The sequence below is a fragment of the Symphalangus syndactylus genome, chromosome 14 (genome assembly GCF_028878055.3).
Source record: "Symphalangus syndactylus isolate Jambi chromosome 14, NHGRI_mSymSyn1-v2.1_pri, whole genome shotgun sequence".
NCBI lineage: Eukaryota > Metazoa > Chordata > Mammalia > Primates > Hylobatidae > Symphalangus > Symphalangus syndactylus.
The window spans coordinates 71,656,889-71,675,159 of NC_072436.2; the positions used below are offsets into that span (position 1 = coordinate 71,656,889).

Below are 18,271 nucleotides of genomic sequence, written 5' to 3' on the forward strand. Positions count from 1 at the left end.
ATTCCCAGAGAGCTCAAATTCTTGAGTTGTGCAACCCAGAAAAGTGTTGAATGCTGAATTCACCGTACACCTGCAAGACTCCAGACACAATTCCTGAACCTTTCCCCAGTCTGATGATCCCTCTTTTGGACAGCAGATTTATTTTCCTGTGCCGACTTATGCAGCCTAACTTATGCTTTCAGCATAGCTCTTGCCATCAGTTCCCAGAACCAGGCAGACGCGTGGTGTTGTGTGAGCCAGTGCTGCTGGGTACCCAGGGTCAGCTTATCCAACCCATTCATTTTACAGATGAGAGTACTTTGGCCCAGAGAGGAGAAAGGACTACTTCCAGAAATCATACATATTTACTCACTGCAAAAGACTTGCCTTCCCTCCAGTTAATTTGGAGATGGCTCTTTGAGATGACCCAGGTGCCGCAGGGGGTGGGAAGCTAGAAGCTCTGAGCCCACTTTTCCTCCACATTTGACAGAGGACTTGGCCATGGGCATGCAGAGAACTGCTTTCTGGTTGTCTCCCTTGAGCACTGCTCGAGGAGCTATCACATTGGAGCTACTTCCTACTGCCTGAGATGTCACAGGCACCTGCCCAGGAAAGCCTGCAGGGGTCCTTACCTCCACAGGGTGTGCCAGCAACTCTCCGGAGGAATTTAACCCACTCCTCCATCTCTCCCTGGGTGCTGGCCATGAGGACATAGGAGTCCTGTCCCACGCGATTCTGGTCCCATGAGGCTGGAGGAAGAAGTAGCACTTGTGAAGGTCTTAGAGTGATAAGAGCATGAGAGCAAGGGGAAGGGAAGGGAACCAGACCTAAATTGATTTCTTGGCTCAATGAAGCACTGCCAGCCAAACAACACAAATGCATTGTCTAATTATCCTCAGTGAAACTGGATATCCGGGCACTCTTACTATTTTTGCTGAAGCTCTAACTCTACAGACAAATCATTGAACGCAATGGTTTGCAATTGGCATAGCTTGGGCTGAGAGCTGCTTTCATTTAACAGGACAGAAGTAATTTCCTACCAAAAGGAAAAGGAAGTTCATGGTGCAGTTTCAGCATAGATGAGACAGGGTCAGCCCATAAAAGTTAGAAGACTTTAGATCATCACGTCAATCATGGATACTTTCCTAAGCTAGCCCTGAGCTCAGTTGTGGGGGTAGGGTAGGAGATGACAATCTCAGGTGGGAGTGACAGTGAGTACATGTGTGCTTTTTTCACAAAATTGGTGCTTGGTGATCATATTTCTGCTCTCCTGACCACACAATACCTTTCAAATGTAGGTTCTCAATACTCAGTTAATGGATACATGAAACTTGTTAGAACTTTCTTTACCATTTTCACTTCAAACCTAAGACTATAGATAGGTGTAGTGCTTCCTCAGTTGGTGTTCTCAAATGGACAAAAAAGGAGGGAGAAATTGAAGGGAACAGAGAGCAGGGAGAAGGAGACGAAGAGAAAGAATGTAGGAAAGTGAAAAATAGGGAGAAAGAAGCAAGAGAGGGAAAAGGAGAGTATCAAACACAGGTATCAGACCATGCAGTTAGTTAGTACCAGATCTGAGACTTGAACTCTAACTTCATCTGTGGACTGGCTTGCAAATGGAAATCCTCAAAGTTGGTATTTTCTTTAGTTGGTTAAAATAAAAAGGTCTCAGCGGGGACAAGAAAACAATAGTGATCCCTTTCAATTATGGGATGTTAAATTTCAAAGTGCCTTAGTAAGCAGCAATCCATTCTTCTCACAATGGCAGACCATCTCCCTCAGAGAGCTTGTTCTAGCTAAGTAGTTGTGCCTAAACCTGTATCTCCCTACAGGGCAGGAAAAGACTTTCAAATCCCCTCTGGTTCTGGTCTCTTGGACCTATCTTAATATCACCGAGCCTCACCTTCTTTCACCCTTTGGGACAACCTGATTCTGAATCCATCTTGTCATTAGATCATCAGCTTTTCTAACCATTAAAGCCCTGGGCATTGAGAGTATCCTGAGAACTGGATGTTTTCAGAAGTAAAATGGTAAGTTAAAAATACTCAGGGAAAAACAAAAAGACCCTCTAGGAATTGCAATGTCCCTTTGAAATAGTATAAGGAGTTAGTATTATTTCCATTTTATAGATAATAGAACTGAATCCCAGGGATGCAAAAGCACCAGTTCATCAGTATCCAGTGAGTTGCTGCCAAATGCAGGGCAAGTCCATCAGTCTCCTTACTCCCATGAAAGATTCCATTGGCCCATATTGCTTCTAAATTTGACCTTGAACAAAATTTATCTGGTGTCTTTCCCCGCCTCCGTCTCCACCTAACTCCAGTCTACTATGTTGTTAAAACATGCCTTCTAACTTTACCCTGATTCCTGGGAGGTCTTTCTGTTCTGTCATGAGCAACCCCACTGGGAAACATCCAGGTCTCAAGATGTTCCTGAATGAAGAGGACTTCCATGGACAAACTCTTCTGGTTAGAAGAGCTGATGACCTGATGACAGGATGATTGAAAACCAGGTTGTCCCAAAGGGTGAAATAATGTGAAGCTTGATGACATTAAGATAGGTCCAAGAGACAAGAACCAAACGGGATTTGAAAGGTTTCTGTTGTCCTACAAAAAAGTAAATATTTGGGCATAATTGAGGTGCTAGAACAGACTTTCATTAACAGGAATTGCCTGACATTAATACAAAGCTCACAAACAGCACCTCTGACCTAAGGCACATAATTTATCTGACTTAAACACAGCCTGTTCAACATGTGTTACCCTTTGGGCTGTTTCTCTTGTTGGAAACAGACCTCTCTTCTTTTCTTAATCTGCCTAAAGAACTCCTATCCATTCTTTAAAACCCAACTCAAATGTTACCTTTTCTAGGGACCTTTCTTCCCCCTATTCCAAGTTGAGTGGGGAGTCCTTATTCTATAATCCCTTAATATCTTGTTCTTACCTCTATCACTGCAGTAGCTAAATTATCTTGAGCAATAGTTTCCTTACCAGTACAATGGAGATATTATTTAATATGTCCAAAACTGATGCCCTTACCCCCAAACCCCCGAAAAAAACTTGCTACATTCACAAATCTCAGCAAATCCATCTTTCCCATTGTTTAGGCCAAAACTTTGGAGTCAACGTTGATTTCTTTTTCCCACATCCAATTCATTAGCAAATGAAGCCCTCCCTACCTTCAAAATGTGATCAGAAATTGCTTACTTCACAGCCCCTTCATCATTGCTATCTCTGACTTGGATTCCTGCAAAAGCCTCCTCACTGATCTCCTTGTTCTGCCCTTGCCCCCACTACTTACTTTTGTTTTCAATTCAAAAGAATTTTAAAACATGAGTTATGTCATGTCACACCTCTGCGCAAAACTTTCCAGTGGCTTCCCATCCTTCTAGCAGAAAAGCTAAAGTTCTCACATTGCCTGCAAGTGGCTATGAAATCTGTGCCCACCCCTGAGAAAATGTCCTATTCTTGTCTCCTGCCATCATTTCATTCTAACCACACTGGCCTCCTTGACCTTCCTTGAACATATGAAATAGGCTCAGAGACTTTGCACTGGCAATTTCCACTTCCTGGAATGCTCTTCCTCCAGCTGTGCTCTTAGCTGACTCCCTCATTGCCTTCAGATCTGTGCCCAAAGGTCACCTTCTCAATGACACAAACTCTGCCAGCTCTGTTCACAATAACCAATCAATCACCTCAGCCAGCACCCTCTCTCTCTTTGGTTTAATTTTCCCCGTAATTGTTATGCTATCAGAAAAACTACATAATTTCCCCATATATTTGGTTTGCTGCTAGTCTCTTCCCAAGTAATGTGCATGCAGGCTGCTTTGTTCTTTGCCACATTCCCAGTCCTGCAATAGTACTTGGCTCATAGGAGGTACTTAATGAATTTGTTGTATAAATGAGTGACAACAGATCATAAAGTGGTATGAGAACTAAATGAGATAACATATGCAACAGAAGGAACAATCCCTTATTCCTGGTGATTCCCTGGGGTAGGAGGAGAATAGATAGTTATTCTATGAGAGATCAGTAGGGAGAGGGAAGCCTACCCGAAATTGTTGCCTGCCCCCAATTAAAAAAAAAAAACTAGCATGACTACAATTAAAAGTTTCTATGTGGTGTTTGTGCAACTAAAACTGGTGATCACAGAGAGAGGATCCTATCTAGGAAGCCCATTTCTTACACCAGCATTAGCTCCGGAGAATCATCTTGCAAAAGAGGATGATAAAAAGAGGAACTAAAAATTCTCTATGTTATAACATGAAGGATGCCTCACTTTAGGGTTGGGTGGAACCTTGGAAGATGATGGTATCTTTATGAAAATGCTTTCCTATCTTATTATTACTTTAGTATTATTTGTCCTTATGAGATGTGGTGTGTGTGTGTGTGTGTGAGAGAGAGAGAGAGACAGGGAGAGAGAGAGAAAGAGAGAGAGAGAGAGAGACAGAGAGAGAGAGAGAAAGACAGAGAGAGAGAGAAAGGATCTGTTTGTGAATTCCTCTAGCAGGCCAGGAGACTGTTGCAAGCATAAGTGATAATGAGAGAACAAAGCTTCCTCCTGCACTGGTATAGCAATGTTGAAGAGTAGGTATTTTTGGTGCAAAGCCCACAGTGAATGTTCAGCTGGATCTCTCAGCAGGGTTACTCTAGATTGAAAACCCAGGCTTTCGGACACACGTGTTACCATGGATGGTTGTGTCCCATGAATTGCACTGGGAGAGGCATCCTAAGAACAGAATAACCTTTGTGGAAAGGGAGAGAGATATTTCTAGTGAGGAGAGACTGAAAAAGCAGGCTTTCCTGCTTTTCCTCTGAAGAGAAAGAGAGGAAGTTACACCTTCAGATTAAAAAGCAAGGGAGGCTGGGAATGGTGGCTCAGATCTGTAATCCCAGCACTTCAGGAGGTTGAGGCAGGTGGATCGCCTGAGGTCAGAAGTTCGAGAGCAGCTTGGCCAACATGGGAAACCCTGTCTCTACTAAAAATACAAAACTTAACTGGGCATGGTGGCACACACCTCTAGTTCCAGCTACTCAGGAGGCTGAGGCAGGAGAATTGCTTGAATTGGGGAAGCAGAGGCTGCAGTGAGCCCAGATCACGCCACTGCACTCCAGCCTGGGCAATGGAGCAAGACTCTGTCCCAACTCAAAAAAAAAAAAAAAAAAAAACAAGCAAGCATCTAGGAACTTAAAATTTTTTTATTTGTATTCTATAAGCAGTCATAGCCAAGTTTAGGATTTTTTTCTGCATTATAATTATCTCTAGATTATTCCCAAATATCAAACACTGATATGACATGCACTGTATCAAATGCTTCATATTGATTTCCTTATTTAATCTTCACTATTATCATTATAGTCCCCATTTTATAGACAAAAAATCAAAAGGCAGGGAGAAATTAAGTAACTTCTTACACAAATAGTAAGTGCCAGGGTCAGGGCAGGCTAGCTCCAGACTGGACACTTCTAACCTCTATGCTATGCTGCCTTCTCCATCAACTTTCTTATGCACACAGTGACCTTGTGTGAGTGGGAAGGAGGGGGTGAAGAAAAGAGGCACTCAGGGGCCACGTGGCCTCCCCTGCTGTGGTCAGTACACTACACAGCCAGACTAGCCTCTAGTCCTGGATCCCCTGGCAGGGCTAGGCCTAGCATAGGAGCAAGAGACAGGGAGAAGAGTAGAAGCATCTCAGTGTGGCAGATCCAGGAGCATGACCCAAACTCCCCTTGTTCCAAATGCATTCAAGGAAGGAAACTCTTGATTTGAAAGAGGCACCCTCCAATGTGCCAATCACGTGCAATGGGTGAGATGCAATGGGTGGAACCATCTGAGGCTGCTGAATTTTTATAATTTTTGACCCATCGAAACAGCAATTTCACATGCTTCCATTTATATTTTAACTGTTAAATTTGATGACCTACTACCTTCTAGACTGAGTTCATTTTAGTGAGTAGAGAAGGTACAATTTTCATGTCAGTGGCTCAGTGCCTTGTACAGTACCTGGCTCCTAGCACACACTCATGAAATGCTTACAGAGCTGAACAAAATGCTCACCTACTTATTTCATGGGCATTATTCAAGCACTTGATACTAGTTAATAAACTACAATAGCTTCATTAACTGTATACAGAACCACTGTGGGCTCTCAATAGGCTGGTTGGTTAGTTAGCTGAATGACTCTCCGAATATAGCTTTGACTTCTAGGATCCAGAAGTAAAATGGGAAGAAGTAAAGATCCAGAAGTAAAATTCCCATTTTACTTCTGCACTGCACCTCTGTCCTACCTGTTGTGGCCTACCTGGAATGATTTCAAAGACAAACTTCCCAGCTTCTTCCGGGTTTGTGGCGATCTCCTTTATTGTACTTCCTGGTAAAGGCATGCAGCCCTGAAAGATGAAAAGTCAGGCCTTAAGGATAAGCAGCAATTTAACACCTATAAACTAAAATTGAGTTGGAGAACAGATAGGATAATGATGGGATGGGGAGGAGGGCAGGAGGATAGGGACATGGGAAGCTAGCCTCCCAGTTTTAATGGGGCCCCTTTTGCTACTCAGGCCTCGGGCAAATTAAAGGGCAGCTATTCCAGGGCAAACCAGGTGCCCAGAGAAAGACAAGGTTCTGATATAAGAATGAGCTAAGAGGGTGCCATCACTAATACTTGCCTCTTCTCACTTTTCCAAGGATCCAACTTGATGGCCAAATGAGACACTTGGTCTTTGTGAAGGCAATGCTGAGGCTGGGGAGACCATGCTACCTGCCAAGCTGCCAGAGGGGTTCAGGGAGGACTGAACCACTCAGGTCACCATTGGAGGGATGGGGTATTGAGTAGAAGGTGCCTGCACCTTCACTGGCCACCTTGAATGTATTATTCATTTAGTCCTTCCAGCAGTCCTCCAAGCAAAGTACCATTATGCACATTTTATAGGTGAGGAAAAGAGATCAGAAAGCTTCTGTAATCTACCCAAAGTCATAGAGCTAGTAAGTGCCAGAATAGTAGTTCATCTCAGAAGTCAGTCCAAAGCCAGTGCTCTTCACCATCAAAGCTGAGGTGGAGGGAAATGGTCCCACCACCAAGCCCAGATCTATGAAGGGGGACTGAGGGTTTAGTAGGATTTGTGACCTCTTATATACACATATATTATCAGAAAAACAAGCCACTTCCACCATGTGTGTGCATGGTGCTTTATCACAGTGCATTCCACTTGGGATAATTCTTCTTCTTCTTCTTCTTCTTTTTTTTTTTGAGAGGGACTCTCGGTCTGTTGCCTAGGCAGGAGTGCAGTGGCATGATCTCAGCTCACTGCAGTCTCCACCTCCTGGGTTCAAGCGATTCTCCTGTCTCAGCCTCTTGAGTATCTGGCACTACAGGCACCCGACACTGCGTCGGCTAATTTTTTGTATTTTTTTTAGGGGAGACGGGGTTTCACAGTGTTAGCCAGGATGGTCTCGATCTCCTGACCTCATGATCCACCCACCTCAGCCTCCCAAAGTGCTGGGATTACAGGCGTGAGCCACCGTGCCTGGCCCACTTGAGATAATTCATTAGACCCCCGTAACAGCTCCATATCCAGAGCACAGCAAGATTTATCACTGCCACTTTGCAGATGACGAAACTGACACTTTGAATGTCTAAGTGACTGCACAAAGCGACATAGTTAATGTGCACTGGATATAGTTACTCATAGTTTTTCATAATCTACACCTCGCTGGCTGTTGAAGGTAGCAGACCTGATTCTGAGTTGAGTAAACACATGTATCTTTATTTCAAAACAAAGTACGGATGGAGACGACTGGTGGCAGATAACACTATAAAGGCAAAAGAGTCTTAAGGAAATCTCAGAAGTAAGATCCACTCAGGAGCCTAAGAGAATAAATGTTTCTTGAGGATCTAGAAATAAAAATGCTGAAGACTGAGAGAGAACAAGACAAGAAGGAAGAGGAGGAGGAGGGGAAGGAACAGAAAAGGCAGGAGAAGGAAGAGAAGAAAGAAAAAATGGAGGAGGAGAATGAGGATGAAAGACAAGGAAGGGGAGAAGGGGAAGGGGAAGGAGAAGAAAAAGAAAATCGGTCTAGAAAATGAAATTCTGCAATTCCTCTACATTCCTCTAATTTTATTATTTAAAAATAACCTCCACCTACACAGTCCTCACCATCTTTAATAAATCACATCCATGCCTTCAGAAAAAATGACCCTGAGGTTGTGCTGCTGAGCTACTTTTGATGAGTTACGGCACCAGAGTAAAAGGCCGTGTTGCTTTTAGACAGGAGGGAGCACTGTCTGGTAAGAAGAGAAGGAAAGGGCAATCGCAGAGGTTCCTGCCTCCCCTAAGTACCTCTCTAAACTGTCATTTGATACCCAAAATCATTTCATCAGAAATAGTAACAATAAAATACTAAAAATATACATGCCATGTATTGAGCAGTCCCTAGGTGTCTGACTCTATGCTAATTGCCCTGAATATATCAGCACATCTAATCTTCATAAGAAGTCTAGGATGGAAGGACTGTTATTCTCCTCCATTGGAGAAAGGAAGAAGTAAAGCTCAAGGAAGTTAATTAGCTGACCCAGGATCACAAAAGCTAGATAGTAAGAAATCTATGATTCCAGCCTCAGTCAGTATGATTCCAGAATTACAAATAAGGCTTTACTTGCAAGTCCCACTTGCTGAGAGAAGTAACAATCAGAGTTAAACATGTTCACACCAAGGTGTAAATGACTAATTGCAGGCCCTTTCCTCGAGCTCAGCATGAGAGCCTTGAACTTCATAAATGGCAAGAGGAAAGCAGGTAAGAGGAAGAGACACCAGTAGGGGTGAGGGTGGGGACACTGATGGGGAAGGAAGAATTGTTCCAGGAAGGGAAGGGCCCAAGTTGCCCAGAGCGATTTTCAAGTACTTAGCAAGTTGACTGAGGTGGACTCTGTATAAAGATGGAAGGACGGAAAGGTTTATGCAGGAGGCCACAAGACCTTCAGCAGTAAAGCAATGGAAACAGCTGTGGCAGTGAGGTGCCAGAATATCTAGAATTCTCTAGCTATAACTTTTAAATCCAATTAAAAGTTCATCTAGAACTACATTTTAGCCCAACTCCTTGTTAAAGCATTTTTCAAAATGCTTATATTGGCTCATGAGAACTTAACTGTTAAACTTTAAGCCAGTTTCATTACAAGCTTACAATGAAATATTTTCTATTAAAAAGGTGAAGATACTTAATTTTACAACTTTCTGATGCTTTACTCTATTTTGCTATCATTTCTGCTGTTGTGGTTACTTCCATCTATTCTATCTGTGTGGTGGAAATCCTATATAATGTGGTGCTGTTGCATGTCTCTTCTCAACTCTGAGTTCAGTGGTATCATGTTGGTAGCTCGCATCAGTCATGATGGGAGTATCTGCCGCACAGAAATTAGCAAATGTTGCATTTCAATCAGCTCTCCCTTTAGAGGGCCAGTTGTTAACTATTTACCAGCACACCGCTGGTAGATAACCACTTGTGTCGATGCCTCAGAAAACAGGCAGATGAGACAATGGGACCACGGGTCTACCCTACTACTAGGATTATCTGAGACCATCATTGTAACAGAAACTTGAGGGCAATAAGCTGAGATTCTGTTTGAAACAATTTCCCTGACAAACAACTTTCTAGAATGGTTTATATAAAGCTAGTTCATGGACTTACACAGCCTTATACTGTTAGAACTGGACGGGATCTTTCTGAGAACTCAAAGAAAAAATGCACAGACTGCCTTCTATAGGGCCAGAAGATTCCCCAAAAGCACATACAGGAAAGTCTATCATACACGGTTCCATAATTTATTTACATTCTCCTTGGTCGGATGCTAGGTCCAATGTTTCTCATTATAAATAGCATTGGATATTCTTATTATTTCTTTTGGAACTTCGTAGACCAAGAATCACTGTGTCTAAGGGTATGACAATTTTTTGGTGTTTAGTAAATCTGGCCAAATAACTTTCTAGAAAGGTTGTATCAACTGACACACACATCATCAGTGTATGTGAGGGCCCTTACGCCTGATGGCTCTAAGATTATTGTGATGTTTCTGTTTTTTTGGTATCTTGGGGGATAGGATGTTTGTGTGCATTCTTTTTAAATTTACAACTGTTACACTTTAATTATAAAAACATTTTTAAAGAAACATTAAAAATTGTATGTGTAACCCCAGTATTCAGAGATAACCACGGTTAATACTTCCTTGTATGTCTTTCTAGGCCTTTTTCTATAAATACAGATTCATGATTTTTTTTTCAAGAATGGGATTAGTATATACATCATCTTCTGATATACACTGCTTTTTAAAGACAATAATGTTACGGACATCTTTCCATTTCAAAAAGTATTAATTAGGAGCATCGATGTCTGAATTGTATTTTATTGTATAGACATATAAATGTAGCCTATTATAAGTTAGCCCCTACCACCCGGCATTGTTGTCATATCATTAATAAAAACAATGCAGTGGGGAATCTACTTAATTATTGTTTGTGATAATAGTATAAACATCAGCCCAAATTCCTAACAGTGGAAAATTAATTAAATTATAGAACATTCATGTAATAGATTGTTTTGACATAATGAAGAGTTACATTGTAGAATCATATTTAATGTTGGGGGCAAAATTCATGACATATTGTTAATTTTTTCATTAAATAATATTTATTATACTAATTTTGCATTTACAGTAGATGAGTTCCTAAATACGTATAGGGAAGGCTGAAAGTGGAGGGGATATAGCTGGCTATTTCTTACTGATGGGATTGTGAATAATTTTTAAAGTTTTATAATCAAACAATACATATCAGCATGCAGCAAAATACACTATTCTTTCTAAGAAATTATTATTTTATTCCTAAACATTTTAGTTTTCTATTTTTCACACCTAAAATGAGTGTTGGATTTTATCAATGCATTTTTCAGCCATCTATTGAAGGGTTGTGTGGTTTTGCTAACCTGACCTATTGATCTGATGTATTATATCAATAGATTTCCTCAAAATAAATTATCCTTGTCATCTTAGAAGTGTTAACTAATTATCTCAGGCTAATTTAGTCCTGAGAAGTCTTTGGGTTTCTTCTTCCCAGAAGTAAAGAGGAGAAGCAAGAACCTTCAGATATTTATTTTACCCTTTGACATTAGTTTATGTTTTTACAAAACAGTTTTTTACACCTGCTTTATGTCATTTGATCCTGTGACAAATGCAGGCCAGGTAGTATTGTCTGATTTTATAAAAGAATATAGAGGGGTCCAGAACAATTAAATAATTACAGGGCCAAACAGTGGTGGAGCCAAGAAAGAACACATCCTTTTATATAAAGTACCTCTCACCCTCTACAGTTCGTGGAAACACACTCAGCTTCCCCTTTCATTGATTTGGGGTGGCCAAGGCCTTATTGCCATCTCCCTTATACTCTGCAGATAGGAAGACTTCCTCCATCGTCTTAACATATCAACCAGCATCTTAGCCTGGAATTGCTTGGCTTTAATAAGGTCTGGGGTGTTTATAAAGAGAAAGAAGACTGGTTACCATGCACAGAACACCAGGCAAGAGCCCCGTCTGTGGTGGGGTCCCTGTGATCCTTCCCTGGCCTCTGCAGTGACAGACACTCAGAGGTCAGAGCCCTTAAGTGGAGGAACTGGTTAACCAAGTCCTGCTGATGTGTAATGAATCCTCAAGCCTGCCCTTAAAGAAAACAGTCCTCTTCCAAAATGACCTTTTCACTTTAGTCCCATCCACCCCCAGTATCTACACACTTCTTGTCCTCGCCTGTCGGGATTTTGTTCTGACTCTGGAAGGTTCTAGAGTCTGTCATCCCAAATAAGCTCCTTCTGGCCAAGCCCATAATTCCATCTCCACACACATGAGTTCTAGGTGGGTGACCAGCTGTACTGGATGCCCTGAGACATCCAGTTTGCACCTGGGGTCCTGGGGTAATTGTTCAGAGCATCTTCTTTTATTCTCGCACACCACAATGGCCAAAAAAGCAATGAGGATGGCCGAAGAGACCTAGACCCAAGATTTAGGATTAAAGCCCATTCTCACAGCCTTATCCACTGTATCAGGAAATCCTGTTTGCTTTACTTTCAAAGTATATCCAGAAGCTGACCATTTTCCTCCAGCCCATAACTCCTACTGAGCCCCTAAACATCATTAACCCCTTACCTAGATTACTTGCATCTTCCCCCTGTTCCATTTTTGAGCACAGTAGCCAGAACTGTCTTTTTACAATTTAAACCGAAAACTGTCACTCTCTGCTCAGAGCCCTGCAATGCCTCCCTGTGGCCCTCAGGGTGAATGCTCAGGTCCTTACAGTGGCCTGCAGTGCCCCAGCAGTCTGTGCCCCTGACCCCTGACTACGCTCTTGCTTCTCAGACCTCACCCCCTCTGATTCCTACCTGCTAGTTCTGCTCCCACCACAGTGCCCTCCTTGCTATTCCGCAGCCAGGCCAGACATGCTCCCTTTGGTGCCTTAGCACCGGCCGTTCTCTGTGCCTGGAACATTCTTTCCCCAGAGATCTACCCAGCTTATTCCCTGTCCTCTTTAGTCTTGGCCCCAGTGTCACCCTCTTCATGAGGTCATTTGACCATCCTTTTTAAAATTACATCTTCCCTTAACTCTTGACACCTGCTAGCTCATCCTATTTTTTTCTTCATAGAACTAATCTTTTCTCTAACAAACTACATACTTTTCTTATTTGTTATGTTTATGTGTCTTTTCCTCCATATTCTAAGCTGCATGTGGTAGAGATTTTTATCTGTTTTGCTCATAGTTTATTTCAAGTACCTAGAACAGTGTCTGGCACATAATAAATGCTCAATAAATACTTATTGAACAAACAAATCAGTGAGTCCCAAAGTCGGTTTTCCTGAACCCAAACCCACTCTCTCTGAGCCCTTGACTGAGTGTCACCACCATCACTGCCCTGTTGCCAGTCTTGACTTAGAGCCATGTGTAGGAAACTCCACAGTGCCCAGCCTGGTGCTTCCTGGAGGACCACTCTGTCATCTTTGCAACTCAGTTTATGTATCTAGAAAATAGTGTAAAGGGAAAAGCAATTTCCTTTCCAATGGGTGTGTCTGGTCCTATAGAGAGGGCCCCTGTGAGTTTAAGTGCAATCTCAGCGGGCTCCAGGCCCGCCTCCTCCGTGCCTTATGAACGGGACAAACAGCCTGGCTGGTACCTGGGGCTTCGTGTCCTCTTCGTCCTTGTAGTAGTAGAGATGCTGCGCCCTCAGCACAAAGTACCTCTGCTGCCAGTTCTTCACGATGGACCTCTGCTTCTTCAGCCAGCCCATCTTGATGGGCCTCTCCAGCGGGTTGGGGGTGGACGATGGATGGAAGGCAGCCATCTGCTCGCCGGTCATCACACTCCTTGACCGAGCTATAGAGAGGAACAGACAGGCCGACTGACTGAGGGACATGGGGCAGTGAGCAAAGAGTGGGCGGAGAGGAGAGAGGAACCCCAGAGGGGGCTGAGAAGCGGGGGGGACGACAGCCAGGTCCAGTTCAGAGGTCCGGATCTGAGCCAGAGCAAGTCCCCCCCGAGCCAGAGAAGCAGCCGAGGGGCCAGCTCCCAGTCAGGGCCAGGCCAAGAATAAAACCCAGGCTGCGGCCGGTGGCCCCGTGCACAGGCAGTCCGGCACCGCGGCGGGCCCCGTCATTCTGCAAAGCGAAAGGTTGGCTGGAGCCTTCTGAAGAGGAAGTGGCCACAGCATCTGACAAAAGGTGCTTCCTTTTTCCTGCGTGGGAGTCAGTATCTGACAAGAGAGAGGAGAAAATAATGCCTCACTCTGAAGGCTCGGGGTGAGTCCCACGCAGCTGCAGAGGCCGCCGGAAGCTGCCTGGGCACTCTTCCACAGCGGCCGGTTAGAGGAGTGGCCGCACGACGCAAGCTGTGTTAGCTCCAACCTCGCTGTGGAATGCAGGCCCCCTCCAGCGGACCCCACTCAAAACCCAGCCCCCGGCCACAGGGCCAGCCTGCAGGGAGTTGGCACCTTCTGAATTCTCCTGCCCAGTGCCATTCTGTCCCCTGCCCACGGAGAGTATCCCAGCCTTTTATGCTGTACAAGGAGCTCACTGCTGCTGCCTTCCTATGACCTTTACAGTTAGGTTGTCACTGCCAATAGAAGTCAGAAGCAGGATTTGAAGCCAGAGCCCCTTGAACCTGCTGCGTGATATAATTGGCTTTTGTTTTCACACAGTTCTGCCTGTCATTCCATTAAGTCTAGCCTGTACCTCCACATCTTGTCTCCATGGTAACCCCCACCCGGGACCACTCTCTCCTTTCCTTCCCTCCGCAGCACTCCATCGATCACCCTGGTCCCCATTCAACACTTCCTTCTGAGCCCCATCTTCCTGATTTCCCAGCCAGTTCAACGATGCCCTTGTCTCCTTGGCCTGTACTGCCCTCCACACTTGCAAATACCCAGTGTCTGCACCCCTCTCCTTCTGCCAAGTGTTGCTGGAGGAAGGCTCCATCTTCCAACCGCCTTTTTCAGCTTTTGCCCATCCCTGGACCACTCACGACACAGCTAAACTAAGCTGTCAACTCTACTCTCACCCCATTTCATTTCACCTGATTGGAGACTAGTTCTACCTTTCCTCACTTTTTGACGGTGGATAAATTATGCTTCTCTGAGCCTCGGCTTCCTGACTTGCTAAATTAGGATAATAATACTTCCTTGTTTATGGAATTGTTGTAGAGATTAAACAAACATAGGCAAACCACTTAGCACAGTCCCTGGTCAAAGGTAAGTATATGTTACTCTTACTATTTTTATCAACAGATGACTTTACTTCCTACTAAAAAGATGGGGGTCATCACTGAGTGCTTCTTCAACTTCCCTCTTCACTTCAAAATGTCATTCCATCATCAAGCTTCCTCTCTTTCTTCTTTCCTATCTTTAATGCATTAAATTGCCAACATCTCATTGATTTTGAAAAATATATTCAGGGGGTACATGTGCTGGTTTGTTACATGAGTCCATGGCATAATGGTGGGGATTGGGTTTCTAGTGTACCCATCACCCAAATATTGAACATTGTAACCAACAGGTAATTTTTCAATCCTCACCTCCCTCTTGCCTTCCCCACTTTTGGAGTCCTCAGTGCCTATTATTCCTATGTTTATGTCCATGTACACCTATTGTTTAGCTCCCACTTATGAATAAGAACATGGGATATTTGATTTTCTGTTTCTGAGTTAGTTAAGATAAATAGCCTCCAGCTCCATCCAAGTTGCTGCAAAGGACATAATTTCATTCTTTCTGATTCTCTTATTTCTATCTCGTTTTATGCCTGTGATTCTCAATCTTTATTTATAGTCATGGCATACTTTCAAACACCAGAGTTTTATATGGCATTACAGAGTCTTTCTGTAGCTATCTCCAATTGTATCTGGAGTTATCACCCTACTTCCACATTTCACCCTTCGGTCCAATATTGCTGTCTGAAGAGGACTCCACTGTAACTGGGCTCCCTTGACCCTCACAAGGGGTCTGAGTTCCCATAATATACCTTTTTACCTGGTTCCATCTGGCAGTCACTTCTTACCTCCCACCAGGGACCTGGTGAGGTCGTACTAGGTTGTATCCCAGGTTGCAAGACATATTTGATTCAGCTTCCCATTGGACAGACATCATCATAAGAGTGCTTATACTCAGATGTAGAAAAGGTAATTTGATATTTTGATGATAATTTGGTAGTTTGCTTACAAAGGATTTGCTTTATATCAGTGTGTCTTAGCAGCCCAGTTAAGAACTTTATCTGAGATCTTGCTCCTCAGTTACTTGCTATCTTCAAGGCCTTCTCTCTGTAATTAAAGAGCAGCCACTGTGGGCTGATCACTTGCTCTAAGGCTGTGGAAATGATCCCGAAGGAACTACAGAAAGATTTTGGCAGAAAACAATGGGGAGGAGGGAATTTGAAGGACTGTATACAGTTCTGTGTCTCTCTAAGTCAGAGACTGTACCTTGCAATGACTCTTATCTGTCCTAGAAAGAGGGCAGAGAGTAGCCAAAAATGAAAAAGATAGTTTACACACAAAATTTTTGGAGAAAATCGAAGAGTGAGGCATTCCAGCAGATGCAGAGGCATTCTCCCCTACCTCAGTAGCCTCAGTGAAGTCCATCCCGGTGTGGCTTTTGTGACCATTCAACTGTAGCAACATCATACATGATAGGGAGGACCCCCTTCTAGCAGTGGCATATAAGAAACCTTTACTTGGCTTCTGGGGTGACGCCATCAAATGGAGCCAACTCAGGAGTGGGGGGAAGTGCCACATGGTGGCTAGAAGGACTCAGGCCCCTTGGGCTACGCCCGGAGGCCCACAGACATCATTAGGACCACAGTGGGGGTTAGGGGAAACTGAAAGTCTCCAACAGTATTGAAGAAGTGGGAAGGGGTTAGCAGAAGAGAAAAAGATACCACAGATTGGAGAGAAATCACTCAGCATAGAAGAAATTAGTTGCTGGTATTTTGTTCACAGTTCTGTGAAATTTTGCATGCTTTGTTGTGGCAAAAACAACTATAAGAAAAACAAACAAACAAAAAACCCTCCTAGGAGCACATGTGCATTGCAGAATGACCTGGCAAAGGCAGGAGTAAGTGCGAGGATCTTATGTTCCCAGACCTGGCCAAGAGGAGCTTTGATGCCCTTGTACCAGAAAGGCAACCAGCTTGTCTGCTTACATCTGAACAAGGCTCTGCCTGGCCATGTTTTATATCCATAAATGATACCACTCACTCTACATCCAACCAGTGTTTCTTTAGTGCCTGTTAACATCCCACCATAGTTGGTGTAACTATGGGCACTGGGCCACCCATTACAAGTTAGAGAGTGGGGATAGCTCAGTACAAAGTTCCACACTGCTGGAATTAGGCCCAAACCCTGGGGGTAGGGAGACAGCTGGGGTCTCAGATGAGCTAGGGATTAAGCAGGGGCACTTTCCATCCCAAGTGCAGAGCCATCTCCCTCCTTAGCCCACAGTGTTGCTCACCAGCCAGGCCTAGCATGAGATGATTAAAATAGCAGAGAAGAAAGTCTGGGGGCCTTGAGTTTGTCTTGGTTTTGATTAACTTTCCTTGTTAGGTTCTTTGAACAGTCTCTCTTCTTTGTGGGTGTGACTTGTTCCGGATAAAGTAAACAAAGAGATCTGTTACTATTAATGGAGCTCTTTCTCATAATGAAAATAATAACCATGATAAGCTTCACTTGTGAGCCAGTCATTGTACCCTGAGTGCACTTTCCCAGCCCTTCGGGAAGGAGGTCTGAACCAGGCCGAGGGTTGGAGAGGACGCTGCAGGCAGACCAGGGCGGGGAAAGGTGGGAAGGCAGTTGCTCAGTGTTTACAGAACACCCTGGGGCAAGTGAGAAATGAGGGCCTCAATGAGGTTAGAAACTTCATCTTATTCTAGTAGAGAGAGAATGAGCAAGCCCCTAGCACTGCATTGTCTAGTACAGTAGCCACTAACCATAAGTGGCTGTGTACATTTAAATGAATTAAATAGGTTGCATTAAGTTAAAATTGAGTTCCTCCATCATACTAGCCATGTTTTAAGTACTCAGTAAGCCTGTGTGTTTCGTGGCTACAGTACTGGACAACACAAATAGAGAACGTTTCTATGATCACAGAAAGTTCTGCTGGTCAGCACTTCCCAGAGCTTGAGTGCTATCATTACAAAGCGTGGGGTGGAAATGGACCATAAAGGTGAGGCAGCATTTTATCAAATAGAGAAATCAAGCTGGAGGGCCCAGAGACGAAGATGCTTTAGGTGACAGAGTGAGGCGTTCAACTTGATTAGGGAGGTAGTAGGGAGCTATTTCATATTCCTGAGCAAGGGAGGCCCATGATAAAATATAGTTGGATGACAGGACTGCTGGTGCTGAATTTTAGTCTGCAGGTATGAGAGGGTACTGGAAAGGAAAGAAGAGAAATAGAAGAAGTGCCACATGCCTAGGGATGTTGTTTCTGCAGTAGAAGTTAGCTGCTTTTTGCCGCAAGATGGGGCAAAGGAAAATTAAAGAAGGAAGTATGAACAGAGAAGTCAGCTGAGAAACGTTATCACTTCCTTTCTTCATCTTCTGCCGCTGAACCCCCAAAATAATCTGCTCTCAATTCTGACTCAGTCTAGATTCTACTTTGGATGGCTGTAAATGTGTGGGTGAGGTGTGAATAGTTCTTTCAGAGCTGGGGAAACAATTTCAGTTATTTTCCCAGTATGTTGATATGAGCCGTGCATTAGTTTGGGAACCATGTTTAAATGGATTTGAAAAGG

At 43.7% G+C, this 18,271-nt stretch overlaps 1 protein-coding gene across 5 annotated transcripts in view; it reads right to left on the reverse strand.

Moving 5' to 3' along the window:
* Nucleotides 1-18,271, reverse strand: part of ARHGAP25 (Rho GTPase activating protein 25) — a 91,342-nt gene that overhangs the window by 38,554 nt on the left and 34,517 nt on the right. For 3 of the 5 annotated variants that reach the window (XM_055241204.2, XM_055241205.2, XM_055241206.2), the window contains exons 2-4: nucleotides 13,177-13,376; nucleotides 6,278-6,365; nucleotides 612-728 (exon numbers count right to left, since the gene is read on the reverse strand). In XM_055241204.2, coding sequence (XP_055097179.1) covers nucleotides 612-728; nucleotides 6,278-6,365; nucleotides 13,177-13,376 — 405 coding nt within the window. The remainder of the gene's footprint in view (nucleotides 1-611; nucleotides 729-6,277; nucleotides 6,366-13,176; nucleotides 13,377-18,271) is intronic. The other 2 variants (XM_055241207.2, XM_055241208.2) reach the window with 1 other exon arrangement.